Source organism: Carlito syrichta, unplaced genomic scaffold (assembly GCF_000164805.1).
Source record: "Carlito syrichta isolate Samal-C Ts95f unplaced genomic scaffold, Tarsius_syrichta-2.0.1 Scaffold308755, whole genome shotgun sequence".
Lineage (NCBI taxonomy): Eukaryota > Metazoa > Chordata > Mammalia > Primates > Tarsiidae > Carlito > Carlito syrichta.
Window position 1 is genome coordinate 647,949 of NW_007252851.1, and position 15,383 is coordinate 663,331.

A 15,383-nucleotide genomic window follows, 5' to 3' on the forward strand; every position below is an offset into this window, starting at 1 on the left:
AACATCTTCTTTCTGGGGGAAAGACAGGAATTAGACATGAAGAAAGGATAGTTCCTAACACTGTATGTTGAAAAGTTCAGCAAATGTTTTCCTTTGGGCTGAGACCAGAAAACCTGCATCATTTCAGTGGCTTCCAATATTCATGAATATTCAATATTCACTACTACTGATATTCAATATTCATAACCACATGGCCAAGGAATACTCCTGTTCTTATAAAAACACTTGTGCACACACCAGAAGGCAGCAACACATTAGTATTTACATTTATTTCACGTATGCAGTTTACACACTCATTATCGAACAAAACTGGAATGCAAACAAATATACAAATACCATAATAAGCATTATCAAATAAAATAAATGGCACTAGTGTTATAAGCATATTAATGGACCTGGTGAGAAAAAGTGATGGAAGAAGACTGCAGCCCATGACATTTTTCTTTTTATCAAAAGAAAATGCTCGGTAGCACCATAATGGTAATACTTAAAGGAAACACATAAGATAAAACATTTTAACTGCTATCATTGAGGTTAACCTGCTTTATTTAAGTGAATTATACAGGAAGTTAACAGTACAGGCAGTATTTTGGCCAACTTCTGCTTATGTCAGCTGAACATCTTCCATAAACAAAAGCAACATAAAATAAAGTCAACCATACATGGACCTTTTCTACATGGTACAAGCTCTGCACCATGCTTTGATTTCATGGTTGGAGAAGATACATGTGTTAAAAATTGAGGTTATATAAAGTTATTCACTAAAGCCTGAGTGTGTCTTTGGTAGGCTAATACTTTTTCAGCACTGTTATTAATCACATTCATGTTTATCTATTTCCTGTATTTTTCTATATAATTCAAGGTGACTAGAGAAGACATTATGGAAAACAATACAGTGATATCCTCAAATTACTAGGCCCTTAAAACCCAGTCTATCCCAAAGGCACCAAGATCAATGGGGTGCAAATTTCCCCTTAAAAAAAGGTGACTTTTTTGTAATACTTATAACCTAATGGGATTTTGTTTTGTAGTTTTATATATCTTACTTGTTGCTGTCAGTATACTTAATTACTTACCTTTACAATTTTCTCCTAAGATGGCATCGATATACAAGATATATAGAGTACCAGGTATTTCTATTTCAAAGTTGTGCAAAAACTGCCATAATCTTGCTCAAAGTGTCTAAGTATCCAAATGGTAGCAAATAGGCTGCATCAAGCTTTATATATTCAACATTGCATATGAAGAAAAAAATGAAATTTATGCCCAGATATAAATAGAAATGTTACAAAGAGTATCATATACTGAGAGTAACCTGCAAAGTTCTTTTAAACAGTATTCCTTAGTGGTTTCAATAAAATATCACTAACCACTTAACCCTAGGTCTCAAGTTTTCCTCATTTGAATGCTGTAGAACTGCATTAGTATTTTATGTTGATTATAAATTAAGCCCAATTTCTATCTAAATATACAAGTATTTGCTTTAAGCAATGTTTTGTGGCACACAAAACATGCTTTGTTCTGAAGATTTATTATCCTTACAATAATGCACTTTTAAAGCCTTTATTTCATAGTTTGGTAATTAAGATCCACATGAAACACAATGCTTTGCTGAACACAGAAAATGTATCTGCATTATGATTATGAAACCCGGCTTTTGCTGGTAACTTGAAAGTTAAAGTGGTCACAAGTAGTTCAACCAGCTCTACACAAGGTTGTTCAGTGGTAATTATTTTGCAGCATTTAGGGACCTAAATTTCCGTCTGAATTGCAACTTTTAATTCCATTGTCTGATGTGAATGGTTGTTATTTGTTTCTTTTAGTGCATCACCAAAATACAAATCAACATTAGGCTTTATTCCACTGTTACCATGTTCTTCAGCAATATGATTCAACTGTGGAACTTCTGAACATGAAGCAGTTTGAGTAAGCACAGAAATGCTACACTGATGTGGGGAATTTTCCAGACGGTCGTTTTCTACCTCAGGAAGAATATTAACAGTAGCAAAGCGAGCATGATAATCACTGGAACCATGACTACAAGAAGTTTTCATGCTTTCTAGGTCAGAACAACTAAATTCAGAAAAATGACTAGAGTGGGAATCTGCTACAGATGGCATACTGTCACTGAGGGATGGAGCCTCAAATTCACTTGAGTTCGTGCTTTGTTGTTCCAACAACTGTGCATCCATGTCCTCTCTGGTCTCATTTATCTTCATGTTACCTTTTTTCCGCAATTTACCACTTTTTGATTTTTTTCCTGCTGTTGCTTCTTTGGACCACTTGGTGGCACTAGATTTACCTTCAGGCAAACCACAGGATGAACCACCAGTGTGATTCGGGTGGCACTGCCGTCATCCACACTACTGCTTCCACTGTTGTGCCTAAATTTGGATGGTTTTGATTCAATATCCACTTGTACCTCCATACTGTTGCCTTCTTTGTCCAAGGGGATGTATGAGTTGAGAAGGGATACTGCCATTGCTTTGGTGATGGCATTATCACTAACTGTTCCCAAGCTGACGGTGCCAGATTCTCCACTTAGACTGTACTATTCTTTCTGTACATCTGCTTGTACTTCCAACCTGTTAAAACAATTAACCATGGCACTTCCTGACAGACTCCCCGTTATACTGGCCCCAGCCAGTGCCATGGTGCTAGCCTTTTCACTCAGGTTGTCTCAAATGGCTCCTATTTGATCCATGTGGCTTCCACTTGCACTCAAACTGCCAGTCAGGCCACCAACACTTCCTTTCCCTATGCTAGGATTGTGTCTTGCTTCTGCTACTGATGTTGTGTCTATAGCTGTGTTAGTTCCACCAACATTTATATCATTTTCATCATCAAATTCAATCCTGACTCCTTTTCCATTGCCTTCTGAGACTCCACAGCCTCCACTTCAAAAGAGAGAAATTGGAACAACGCCATAGACATAAGCTAACATAATAGGAACACCAATACCTACAGTCACTGCAGCTACTACTGGAGATACAATTACAGACAACGTTACACCACCTGCTATGGCCAAATTCCGTTTGTGCTTTGAAACAGCCTTGCCTTCATATTGATTGTGAATCTTGTGGCCCACATACACAGGAATGCCAATAATCACTGCAGGAATAGGAATGCCCGCTATAAAAGCAATTCCTACAGGAGCACCAACCAGTGTTCCCAACTGCCACAATATTTTCTTCTTTCGGCTCCAACGTTTCTTTCCCCAAAAAGTACACCCTGATGGACTTAGATAACGTAAATCTGAGATTTCTTTCATACACAACCAACAAAACTCACAACCACAAACAGCACATGTCATGTCATGTGATTGCAGCTCCCATCATTCATCTTTATTATATAAGCAGTGCATCGTGGACATGGCTTTATATCATCAGCTGCTGCTCCAGATTCTTGACTATAACTAATGGATGAAGAACGTATACTTCTCAAATATAAACTCTGGGCTCTTTCTTGCTGAGCGGCATCACAGGTCTGGTTGGGGTGCCAAATCTGTTTACAGTGGTAGCTAAACTCCGTTCCACAGCCCTCTCACCCGCAAGTTAACTTTGGACAGCTGGTACATCCAATTGCTATCACAGCATATCCACAATCTGGAGCTGGACACCATCTACAATCAGGATCTGCAATAAGCCATCATCTAAGCATAAATTCTTCTATTTTTCCATCAAGACACATCACTTAATATCAAGCAAATATCATGGGAATTAAACCGTTTAGAACATTCTGGGAAACTGATATCTACTCTACTTTCAGAAATTTCTATCCTTAGATATTGTCGTAAGCAATCCACACAAGATCTATGATGACAAGTCATTATATCAGGAAATATGTCTTTAGAATGCTGCAAAAGACACAAAGGGCACCCAATTTGTTTGCTGATAGAAGTTGATCCATTGTCAGAAGAGGTATTTGTAGAGAAAATGGAGTTCTTATCAGTACACATTTCAGAATGTATACTTTCAATACTTGCAATTCCATCCACCCCCCTGTTTAGCTCTCTTGATTTACGTTTGTTTTCCCTTTTCCTCCGAAACAGAGAGCCTGTTGAAATTCTTCTTTTCTTGGGTGCTTTTTTGACTGAAGGCAAGCTTACGGATGAAGCAGAAGACTGAAGATCTCGATCTGAACCCATTTGCAGATGTAAACTCATGTCTAAAATGCTCATTAGAATTGAGTCAGGGTCAGTGTTTACACACAGCCCTTCATTATATTTAGAGATAAAACCTGTTTCTTGTTCTTGCGTTCAGATTAAGTCATGATGTAAGTAAATCCTACTTGGTTCCTTCAGAGAATTCTTGAAAAGTTCCATTTATAGAAGACTGTTGTCATAGATGTTCTTTAACTTCTCAGAGCGGCAGCGGCACCTGGCGGCGGGGGAGCAGGCCCATCTCGCGGCGGCGAAGAAGCCGGACGCAGCGCGGGGGAAGGTCGCTCGGTCCGCCGCGGCGCCTCTCAGCTGGGGCGAGGGGAGCCTAGGGGAGGGTCCCGGCGGCTGTTTCCTGAACTCCTCCGCAATTGTGGCTCCACGGCCGCTCCCGGGAACCAGCGCCGCAATGGCCATCCTCTCCCCCCAGCCCCCACTTTTCCTGTTACTATTTTTAATGATAAATGGTAGTAGAGTAATAGTTCTCAGCATTACTATTACTGATAATAAGTATTGTTATTGATATTAATATTTAGTATCATCAGTAGAGATTCAGAAATACCTACCCTGATCACACCAGGTCACTTATTCACAGCCATCCTCAGGACTGTTATTGAAATCAATTCTGCAAATGAAGCTTTTAGTGTAAACAGGGTCCCAGAGTGATGCTGGGAGTAATTGCAGAGAGCGGGAATGCCGGCACGATGCTAGGCTCGTTGCCTCAGTGCATGGCTGTTCCCCTGGGTGTGCATCAGTGCCGTTCCAGGGTCTTTCTAACCCCTTTGCACTTCGATATCCTAGCCTCAGCAGCCAGAGGAAGAGTTTAGGATCGAATCTGCATTCTAGTTTCCTGAAAAATGAGTAGATGATAACACTTGGAGTTGTACCAACAGGAAATATAAATTAGTCAGGGAAGGGAAGAAAAACAAGGAGGTGTCCAGGAGCAGGGAAAGGAAGAAGTTGGGAGGGAGAGGGGAAGAATAACAAGGATCAGGACAGAGGGTGGGCAGAAGCCAGGCTAAGGACGATGTGTGAAGGCAGAGGGTGGCGATAGGACGGACGCTGACAGCCCAGTTATTGGCAACCCAAGCTGCGACGAGGGGTGGGAGCTGCTGTGTTGAGGATACACTGACCTTCTAGGACAGGCTGGATGGGTGATCACTCTGAGACATGCCTTTTAAGCCTCTGCTTTGGAAATGAAAACACAAGCACTTTGGGAGATGGTCACTGATCTCATATATCATATATTCCAATACGGAGCAGCTTTAGGTCTCAAGTTATGTGATTTGGTGAGAAAATAAGCCAGAGTATGGAATAGCAGTGACTGGGATCTGTCGGGATTTAGGATTGAAAGAGACAAAAAGTTTTATATTGTTATTCAGTTGTGTTTGCTTGTTTCCTATTGCTTGCTTGGAAGCACAGAACTAGGAAGATCATGGAATGTCTCCAAAGGTGACCCAACATGAGAACATCTGTTCAAACAAAGAATGAGAAAAGAGAGGCCTGGCTATAGCAGGGCTTGATGAGATAGAAGAGAGGCCCAGAACAGAAAATTGAGAGTTAACAAAGGTGTTCACCTTTCTCCCTGCCTTAAAACTTTCTAAAGAATTGTTTAGCGTGGGCTTTTTTGGAGAAATGAAAGGGGTGTATATGGGAGGGGTAGGGGGTGGGGAATAGTGGGGGAGCATGGGGGGTGACATCAGCAATGGAAATGATCCAACTTTGAGTTAGTTTGAGGATGAAAGAGACACAAACTTCTTTAAAAATAGAGTTTTTCAAACATAGCTTATAGAGTCCTAGGACCTACAGGAGGGGTTTTGAGAGTTTTCTCTCAAAAACATGATTAGCTGTGCACTGGAAATAAAATCAAGTCACACAGGTCAAAATTGTCATGGCAAAGGAATTGATTTCACTCAGCACTGTTATGTCAAGAAAAATGTCAGTTGGTTGCATCTTGACATGAATGAATGATTTTTTGTTTGTTTGTTTTTTGAGTTATTTGGGACAAAGACATAAGGATCAAAGATAACCACCTTTTTAATTCTCTCTAGTTTAGTGGTGCTTTCGTGCATCAGTGCGCTCATTCACAGGCATTTGCAGAGCTCTTTTTGTATGAAGTCTTTGTGATCAGCATTATGGGAAATACTCTGAAGCTGGAGTTCTGGCCTTTAAGGGCTTGTGCTCTAATTGTTTGGAAATTAGTCCTTTTGCATGAACTGTTTAAAAGCTGGTGCTTGGTGAAAGGTTTTCAGAAAGCTCTCACTCAGTGGTTGTTTGGTATCTTTAGACTGACAAGCACCGATTATGTTAGTACTTTTTCAAATAAGCAATAATTAAAATGCATTGGATCCTGTAAACTGATGAAGTCCAGAGGTAAATATTGTTTAGGCATCTCTAGAGGTACGAACCTGTTAGTCATAGTCCCAGCGGGGCCTCCAAATGTTAGGCCAGGACTGCTAGGGGTGTGGGTGTCTGGTGTGTGATCTGGTGCCATGTGAAAGAATTGCACAGAAGTTAGATTGGAAAATGTAGTTTATTTTAAAAGTAAATTAGAGAGAGAAAGAAAGAGGAGATTCCCCTCCCCAAGGTAGGGAAGGGGGCCAAAGCCAGAAGACATAGTGATGGTGATAACTCAAAGAGCACATGGCCACACCAGAGTCCAGTAAGGCAGTGGTGACTGGCTGCTTGTGTTTGAATCCTTTTAATCCTTCTCTTTGATGGGGAAAGGTTGTTAAGGTGATGGGTCTACATCATCCTGAAAGAACCAGTAAATGCAGGTATTGACATCAGGTGATGGACAGCGGGCACATGAGTGGGTTAGTCACATGATTGCTGCCATGGTGGTGGAGTCTGTCTGTCACAACGATCATGAAGAGCTGATTAGGTTAACTTGGGTCTCATGGTGGAGGCAAATACTTGAAATATAAAAGCTAGTTAGTACAAAATAAGCTGCTCATTGGGCACATTAAATCCATGTTAAAATGACTACTCATTGGATATATTAAATCCATGTTATGTCCTTTCAGGACTGAAAGGCTCTGTCTCTCTCTGTCTCTCTCCTTGGTGAGCTAGCAAGGTGGCTACACGCAATGCAGGACCAGAAGAGAGATGATGTAAGAGTATGGTTATGAGAATGCTCCCAGAGAAGATTCTTATTGACTGAGCCTAAACAATTCTTATTGACTGATGGGCCATCTTGTGTGGCCAGGTGAGCCGGGGACAGTCCCACCCATATTTCATCTCTTGTTATTAGAAGAAGGAAGGAGGGAAAAGCAAGAGATGGCTATCATGGCAGGGCAGGTGGACCAAAGAATACTATAAACAGTACTAGACCTGTTTGTGAGTGGAAGCAGGGACCAGAAATGCAGAGTCCCATGCAGGTGGTGAGGCTATATATCCCACAGTGAGGTGGTGTCCAGAGGGTGTTTCCTCCTTCACACCTTCATTGTAGCCTGGACTCATCTCAATTATAGCATTGCAATGACTTCTTTTCATTTGTGTGCCTGCATCTCACACCTGGCTCTGAGAAAGTAGACCATAGCAAATCACTGTGAGTGCCAGACTAACCTGAAGCTGAATTCTAGCTCTGTGTGTAATCTTGGGCAAGTTGCTCAATCCTTCTGATTCTCCAGCAATCCTTCATCTGTTAAGTGAGATAATTGTAGTTATTACTCTAGGTGTTTAAGTTAGTCTGGGTGTGGTGGCTCATGCCTTTAGTCCCAGCTACTTTGGGAGACCGAAGTGAGAAATGTTGGATCTTAGGAGTTCAAGACTAGCCTAGGCAACATGGTGAGACCCTCCTACACAAAAATCAAAAAATTACCCAGACAATGTGGTGCACACCTGTAGTCCCAACAACTCGGGAGGCTGAGGCAGAAGGATTGCCTGAGTCCAGGAGGTAGAGGCTGTGGTGAGCCAAAACTGTGTCACTGCTCTCCAGCCTGGTCAACAGAGGAAGACCTCTGACTCAAAAATAAAAAGAAAATATTTAAATGAGATAATACATGGAAGTGACTTTGGACAGTATTCAACGTATGGAAAGTGCTCCATAAATGCTAACTGCTGTTGGTACAATGACGCTTGAGAGCAGGGACTGAGTCTCATTCAGCTTTGTGTCTTTTGTGCCTAGTTGGAACTGGTATCTGCTAGGTAGTCCATAAATGCCTGCACACACTGAACCAAAGCCAGTGAAGAATTGACCACAAAGGCACAAAAGGCCAATCCCTCCTTTGAGAGACCCCTCTGGTTTCTGGGTCATAAAGTCAATGATCTCTGTCGGCCAGATGGGTGGCATGACTAGGGGCAGGGAGAAGCTGCACACTGAGGCCAGCTGGACAAGCTACAGCACAAGCCCTATGCAAAGGGGCCACCATGCTTGAAACAGGGAATTGGCATTGCTGGATCTTCTAGTGTTTTCAGAGAAGCTAAAAAGCAGGACTTCTGAGGGAAGTTTCCTAATTTTTAAAAGCTTGGGAAAGTATCCAGATGTTCTGAAAGCACTAAATGGCCAAACAAAACACGATAAAATACATTTCTAGGAAATTCCTTGGGCACAGATACGCAGATAGACTATAAGCTCAGAGACAAGACTTTGTTTCTTTGTTAAGCAGTGTTCTGGGTGATGATGTGCTTGCTAGGAACAGGTGGTAGAAAAGAGGACTGAAGCCCTAAGGTTGCTTTTGACTGCAAGTAACAGAAAAACCCAGCAGAAAGTACCTTAACCTATAAAGTCAGAGGTGTGGAAGTTCACTGGGAGGCAGGCTCTGGCTTTTCAGTCCAATCAGTTGCTCAGGAGGTCATTAAAGGAGCCAGTCTTGTTTTTCTCTGCCATCTTACAGCTGCTTCCTCTTATATCTGCTGGTAGCAACTGGTGCTACATGCTTTTTTTTTTGCTAGCACTCAGAAAAATCCTTCTCTTCCTTCCAGTTAAGTCACAAACTCACCCCTGGGCTTACAACACATGCCAGAATCAGTCATCTTGAGTTGACTTCCCTTGAAGAACTCTCCTGGAAGAATGAATTCTGGGGCAAATTCGTGGCTTTCTTAGGAAGTAGGAAGTAGGAAGGACACGAATTTACATTGGGAGTGGAAAACAGCTTGCTTGCTACAAAGAACAAAGGGAAGCTTAAAGGCAGGACACAGTTACAGATTGGATTGAGGAGGAGGGATAAAAAAGTGTCAAAAATGACTCCCAGGTTTCCAGTTGACAAACCCTGGAAGATTTAATTCCCTTGACCAAAATCAAGAGGACGGGGTAAGTTCAGAAATTCACCTTTGGATAATTTGAATTTGATTGATGAGGGGACATCTAGACTACATTGTTTTACAACAGCTACAGATGCTTGCTTTTGAGCTTGGGCTCAAGGTCATGTAGGACAGAGCCTGAGAGAGAGGCCTGTGGACATGATACGTGGCTGCTGGTCACCAGGAAATGGGAGCTGAAATCAGGAGCATGTTGGGGAGCCAGCTGGAGCAGGGACTGAGGCAGCAAGACTGGAGGGAATTCTGAAGGCGGGACTCTTCCTGGAAGAGCTGTTTCTAGGATGAGGTGTCTGCCCACGTGCATGGTGACAGGGTATAAGAATGTCCACTGCATCCTTATTTTAAATAATAAGAGACTGGAGGCAATATAAATGCCCATCCCTAAGAAGCTGGTTAAATTAGTCATGGTACATCTGGCATATGGAATCTCAAGAAGCTGTGCAAAAGAGGGATGCAAAGGCTACATGGGCTGTGATGGGAAAATCTCCTGGATACACAGTTAAGTGAAAAAAGCAAGATTCAAATGTGTGTATAAGAGGTTTTCATTTGGGTAAAGAGAGAACACACGATATTCAAATATAGGTGAGTATATCCATAGACTAATTCAGAAGAAATTTTTCATAGCGGTTGCCTATGGGTGGGGTTCTGGGAGGCTGGGAGACTTATTCTTTCTGTTTTATCTCACTAGCTGTTGGAATTTCTTTAACCATGTACACTTATTTCCTATTTTAAAAGTTAGATCATAATACACATAACAGGGTCTTCAGTGTCAGAGATGTTGGTGAGTCTGAGGACTGACAGGAGGTCACTGGAGGGTGTCAAAGAATCTGGAGGCAGTAGTGATGAGTGAGAGGCCACAGGAGAAACTGAGGCACTGACTGTGCATTTGAGAGAATCATGGAGAATAAGAGATGAGGCTAGACAGTCATCTTCATAGAGCACCACTACAGAATTCACAAGATGCTGCTGACAGTCTCCACTGAGCTCTGCACAAAAAATTCTGCACAGGCTCTGTTGTGATTTTGTACTGAGTCTCCTCTCTTTCACCACCTGAGCTGTAGGGAGGTCTAAGCAGATCTCTGCATTGCCACCGAGTATTTTGCTGTCTCTTTTTTTTTCTAAACATATTTTTTATTTTAAAATTGTGGGATACAGTTTAGGGTTAGGTATACAAATATGCATCATTCAAGCACCCTTGTTGATAAGTAGTGTTCTCCCATCCCAAGACAGATATTGACTACCATTAATCCCACTGCCCTTGCCCTCCTTGCCCCCCCATAGATTCCTACCACTGTCAATCTTTTTCTTACAGTATTACGATAGATGTTCAAGGTCCACTATATGAGTGCAAACATGTGATACTCAGATCTTTGTTGCTGTGAAAGATCACTCAGTATTATAGAGTTTAGGTCCATCCAGGTTGCTGTGAAATTCATGATTTTGTTCTTCTTTATGGCTGTGTAGTATTCCATCATGTATATGTACCACATTTTTTAATCCAGTCCACTTTTGATGGACAGCATGGTGGCTTCCAGGTTCTTGCTATTGTGAACAATGTTGCAATAAATATATGTGTGCAGGTATTTTTTTGTAGAGTGATTTGAGTTCTTCAGGGTATATTCCCAGTAGGGAGATTATGGAATCACATGGGAGGTTGATATTTAGAGCTTTTAGGAATCGCCACACTGCTTTTCACAGAGGTTGCACTAGTTTACACTCCTACCAACAGTGTATAAGTGTTCCCTTTTCACCACATCCTCTCCAGCATCTGATATTTTTTGAGTTATTGATAATGGCAATTCTGACTGGAGTTAGGTGGTATCTCATTGTAGTTATAATTTGCATCTTCTTGATGATTAGTTAGGTTGAACATTTCTTCATGTGTCTGTTGGCCACTCTTAAGTCTTCTTTTGTGAAGCGTCTGTTCATATATTTTGCCCACCTTGTAATGGGGTTGTTTGTTTTTTTTTCTTTTCAGCATGTTTGAGTTCCTTGTAGATCCAAGATGTTAGGTCTTTATCAGACATGAGTTGGCAAATACTTTTTCCTAGTCTGTGGGCTGTCTCCCTGCTCTTTTGATGGTTTCTTTGGCTTTGCAGAAGCTTGTCAGTATAATGAGGTCCCACTTGTCTATCTTATCTCTTATGGCCCATGAGTTTTGGGTTTTGTTCAGGAATTGGATGCCAGTTCCGTTTCCATAAGGGTGTGTCCTGAATTTTCTAAGGATCTTGTGGTTTGAAGTTTTACATTTAGATCTCTGATCCATTTAGAGTTAATTTTTGTGTATGGGGATAGATAGGGTTCTTGTTTGAGTCTTCTGCATGTGGTCAGCCAGTTTTCCCAGCACCATTTACTGAATAGGTTCTGCTCTCTGCAGTGGTAGGTGGTGGAGGCTTTGTCGAAGATGAGTTGGTTGAGCAATTGAGGCTTTGCTTCTGGAATCTCAATTCTATTCCATTGGTTTATATGCCTGTTCCTGTACCAACCCCAAGTGTTTTGATTATTGTAGCTTTATAGTGAAGTTTGGAGTCTGGTAATGTGATACCACCTGCTTTGTTTTATTTGCTGAGGATTGTTCTGGCTATTCTTGGTCATTTGTGTTTCCATATGAAGTCCTGTATTGTTTTTTCTAGCTCTGAGAAGAATGTTGCTGGTAATTTGATGGATATTGCATTAAGTCTGTAGATTACCTTAGGTAAGATGTTGATCCTTCCAATCCATGAGCATGGGATATTTTCCCACTTGTTTGTGTCATCTTTGATTTCTTTGAGCAGTGTTTTGTAATTTTCATTGTAAAGGTCTTTCACATTCCTAGTTAGGAAGATGCCAAGGTATTTCATTTTTTTTTGTGGCTATTGTGAATGAAATTGTGCTTTTTATTTGGGTTTCTGTTTGTTATTGGTGTAAAGAAATGTGATTGTCTTTTGCACATTTATCTTATACCCTGAGACTTTGTCAAAGTCCTTTATCAGTGCAAGGAGGCTTTTGACAGGTTCTCTTGGGTATTCAAGGTACATGATCATGTCATCTGCAAAGACAGATAACTTGATTTCCTCTTTTCCTATTTGGATACCCCTGATTGTCTTCTCTTTTCTGATTGCTCTAGTCAGGACTTCCAATACTATATTGAACAGGAGGGGAGAGTGTGAGCATCCTTGTCTTGTTCCAGTTTTCAGGGGAAATGGTTCCAATTTTTGTCTGTTTAGGAGTATGCTGGCTGTGGGTTTCTCGTAGATGGCTTTTACTATTTTGAGGTATGTCCATGTATGCCTAGATGTTCAGAGGGTTTTTATCAAGAAGCGGTGCTGGATTAAATCTAAAGGTTTTTCTGCATCTAATGATATAATCATGTGGTTTTTGTTCTGACATGTGTTAATGTTTTTAATTACATGTATTGTCTTGTGAATGTTGAACCAGCCTTGCATCCCTGGGATGAAGCCTACTTGGTCATGATGGATGATTTTTGAGATGTGTTGTTGAATTCGGTTTGCTAGGATCTTGTTGAGAATTTTAGCATCTATGTTCATCAAAGATATTGGCCTGTAGTTCTCTTTCTCTGTTAGGTCTTTACCTGGCTTGGGTATCAATGTGATGTTAGCTTCATAAAATGATTTGGGGAGAGTTTCATCTTTCTCAATCGCCTTTAATACTTTCAGTAGGTTTGGTATCAGCTCCTCCTTGAATGTCTTATAGAATTCTGCTGGAAAACGTCTGGACCAGGGCATTTTTTTGTAGGTAGTTTTCTTATTATGTAATCAATTTCCTTGATTGCTATCAGTCTATTTAGGGTCTCGATTTCTTCTTGTTTCAACCTAGGCAGGTTGTGTGATGTCAGCAAGTCCTCCATTTCCTTAAGGTTTTCAAGTTTGTTTCCATACAGGTGTACATAGTAGTCTCTAATGATCTTTTGTATTTCTTCACGGTCAGATGTGACTTCATCTTTTGTGTTTCTGATTGTGTTTATTTGGACTTTTTCTCTTTTATTCTTGGTTGGTCTCGCTAGGGGACCATCGATCTTGTTTATCCTTTCAAAGAACCAGCTTTTTGTTTCATTTATTTTTTGGTATTATCATTTTGTCTTCTATGTCTTGGATTTGGGCTTTTATTTTGGTGATCTGGATTATTTTGTTGAAGTTAGGGTTTTTGTGGTGTTGCTTTTCCAGCTTCCCTGGGTGACTTGTTAGACTGTTAATTTGTGATCTTTCCATTTTCTTCATGTGTGTTTGTAGAGATATGAATTCTCCTCTTACTACAGCTTTCATGGCATCCCAGAGATGTTCGTAAGATATTTCTGCATTTTCATTTGTTTCCAGGCATCTTTTAATCTCTGTTTTGATTTCATCATTGACCCAGGAGTTGTTTAGCATCATGCTATTTAGTGACTATGTCTTTGTGGGTTCAGGGGGAATCTTGTTGGTGTTGATGTTTATTTTTATTCCACCCTGGTCTGAGAAGGTGCATGGCAAAATTTTGATCTTTTTGAATTCGCTTATGCTTGATTTATGACCAAGTATGTGGTCGATCTTAGAGTACATTCCATGCGGTGATGAGTAGAATGTATATTCTGTGGTCGTTGAATGGAGTGTTCTGCAGGTTTCAATTAAGTCCATTTGGTCAAGAGTCACATTGAGGTTTTGGATCTTATTGGTGATTTTTGTCCGGATGATCTGTCTAGAGTTGTGAGTGGGGTATTGAGGTCCCCAGCTATAATGGTGTTGGAATCAATATCTTTTTTTAATTTACCTAGAAGCTGCTTTATGAACATTGGTGCTCCTATTTTGGGTACATATGTTTAGAATGGATATTTCTTGTTGATGGATTGAAACTTTTATCATTATGTAGTGGCCTTCTGTATCTTTTTAAATTTTTGATAGCTTAAAGGGTATTTTGTCTGAGATTAAGATCATGACTCCTCCTTTCTTTTGTGTTCCATTCATCTGAAAATTTGCTTACCATCCTCTTACTTTGAGTCTGTGAGTGTCCTTTCTAGTGAGGTGAGTCTCTTGAAGGCAATAAGTTGTTGCCTGGTGATATTTTATCCATTTTGCCATTTTGTGTATTTTCAGTGGTGTATTTAGTCCGTTCACATTCAAGCTAATTATTGAAATGTGAGAGTTGATCCCTATCATAAGGTTCTTACAGAGTTATTGTTGTTCTTCCTGTTTGTGTGTTGCCTTTCTTTTGGTTTTGGAGTTGGTTCATGTGTGTTTTTAACCTTTTGCCTGTACTCTTGTGATGAACATTGTTCTTTCTTCCTTTTCTTCTGTGTTCATTGCTTTCTTTAGTGTTTCTTGTAGAGGTGGTCTGGTGGCAGTGTAGGTTCTTAGAGATTGGATATCTGGGAAAGATTTCAATTCTCCTTCACTGATGAAGCTCAGCTTGGCTGGGTAGGTTATTCTCAGTTGAAATTGTTTATCTTTTAGAACTTTGAAGATAGGGCTTCAAGCTCTTCTAGCCTGGATGGTTTCTGTAGATAAATCTGCTGTTATTCTAATTAGTCTTCCCTGGTAGGTAGTCTGACCTTTTTCTCTTGCTGCCTTTAGGATTTTTTATTTTATACCTACTTTGTTTAGCCAAATTGTTATGTGTCTAGGAGTTGGTCTTCTCATTTGTTGTCTTGCAGGGGTTCTCTGCATCTCTTGTGTTTGAATTTTTGCATCACTGATTTGATGAGGGAAGTTTTCTTGAATGATTTCATGAAATGTTTGTTCCAGTGTAGCCTCTTTTTCTCTCTCTGACTCAGGAAGGCCAATTACTCTTGGCTTTTTTCTCTTGAAGTGATCATTCATCTCTTGAAGTTTTTGTTCTGTCTTTTTAAGCTTCTTTTCTTTGTTTTTGACAGTTTGGGTTAGTTCTGTGTTTTGGTCTTCAAGCTCTGTGATTCTTTCCTCTGCTTGTCTAATTCTGCTTTCCATGCTTATTAGTTTGTTATTTATTTCCATCACATTATTCTTTACTTCGG

At 40.5% G+C, this 15,383-nt stretch overlaps 1 protein-coding gene across 1 annotated transcript; it reads right to left on the bottom strand.

The window, feature by feature from the left end:
• Positions 1-245: 245 nt before the first annotated feature.
• RNF19A (ring finger protein 19A, RBR E3 ubiquitin protein ligase) lies at positions 246-3,844 on the bottom strand. Its single transcript, XM_008065669.2, is given in 4 exon segments — positions 246-2,338; positions 2,341-3,313; positions 3,316-3,685; positions 3,687-3,844. Coding segments are annotated over 4 exon segments (2,073 nt in total). The 5' UTR covers positions 3,830-3,844; the 3' UTR covers positions 246-1,751.
• Between the last annotated feature and the right edge of the window lie 11,539 nt (positions 3,845-15,383).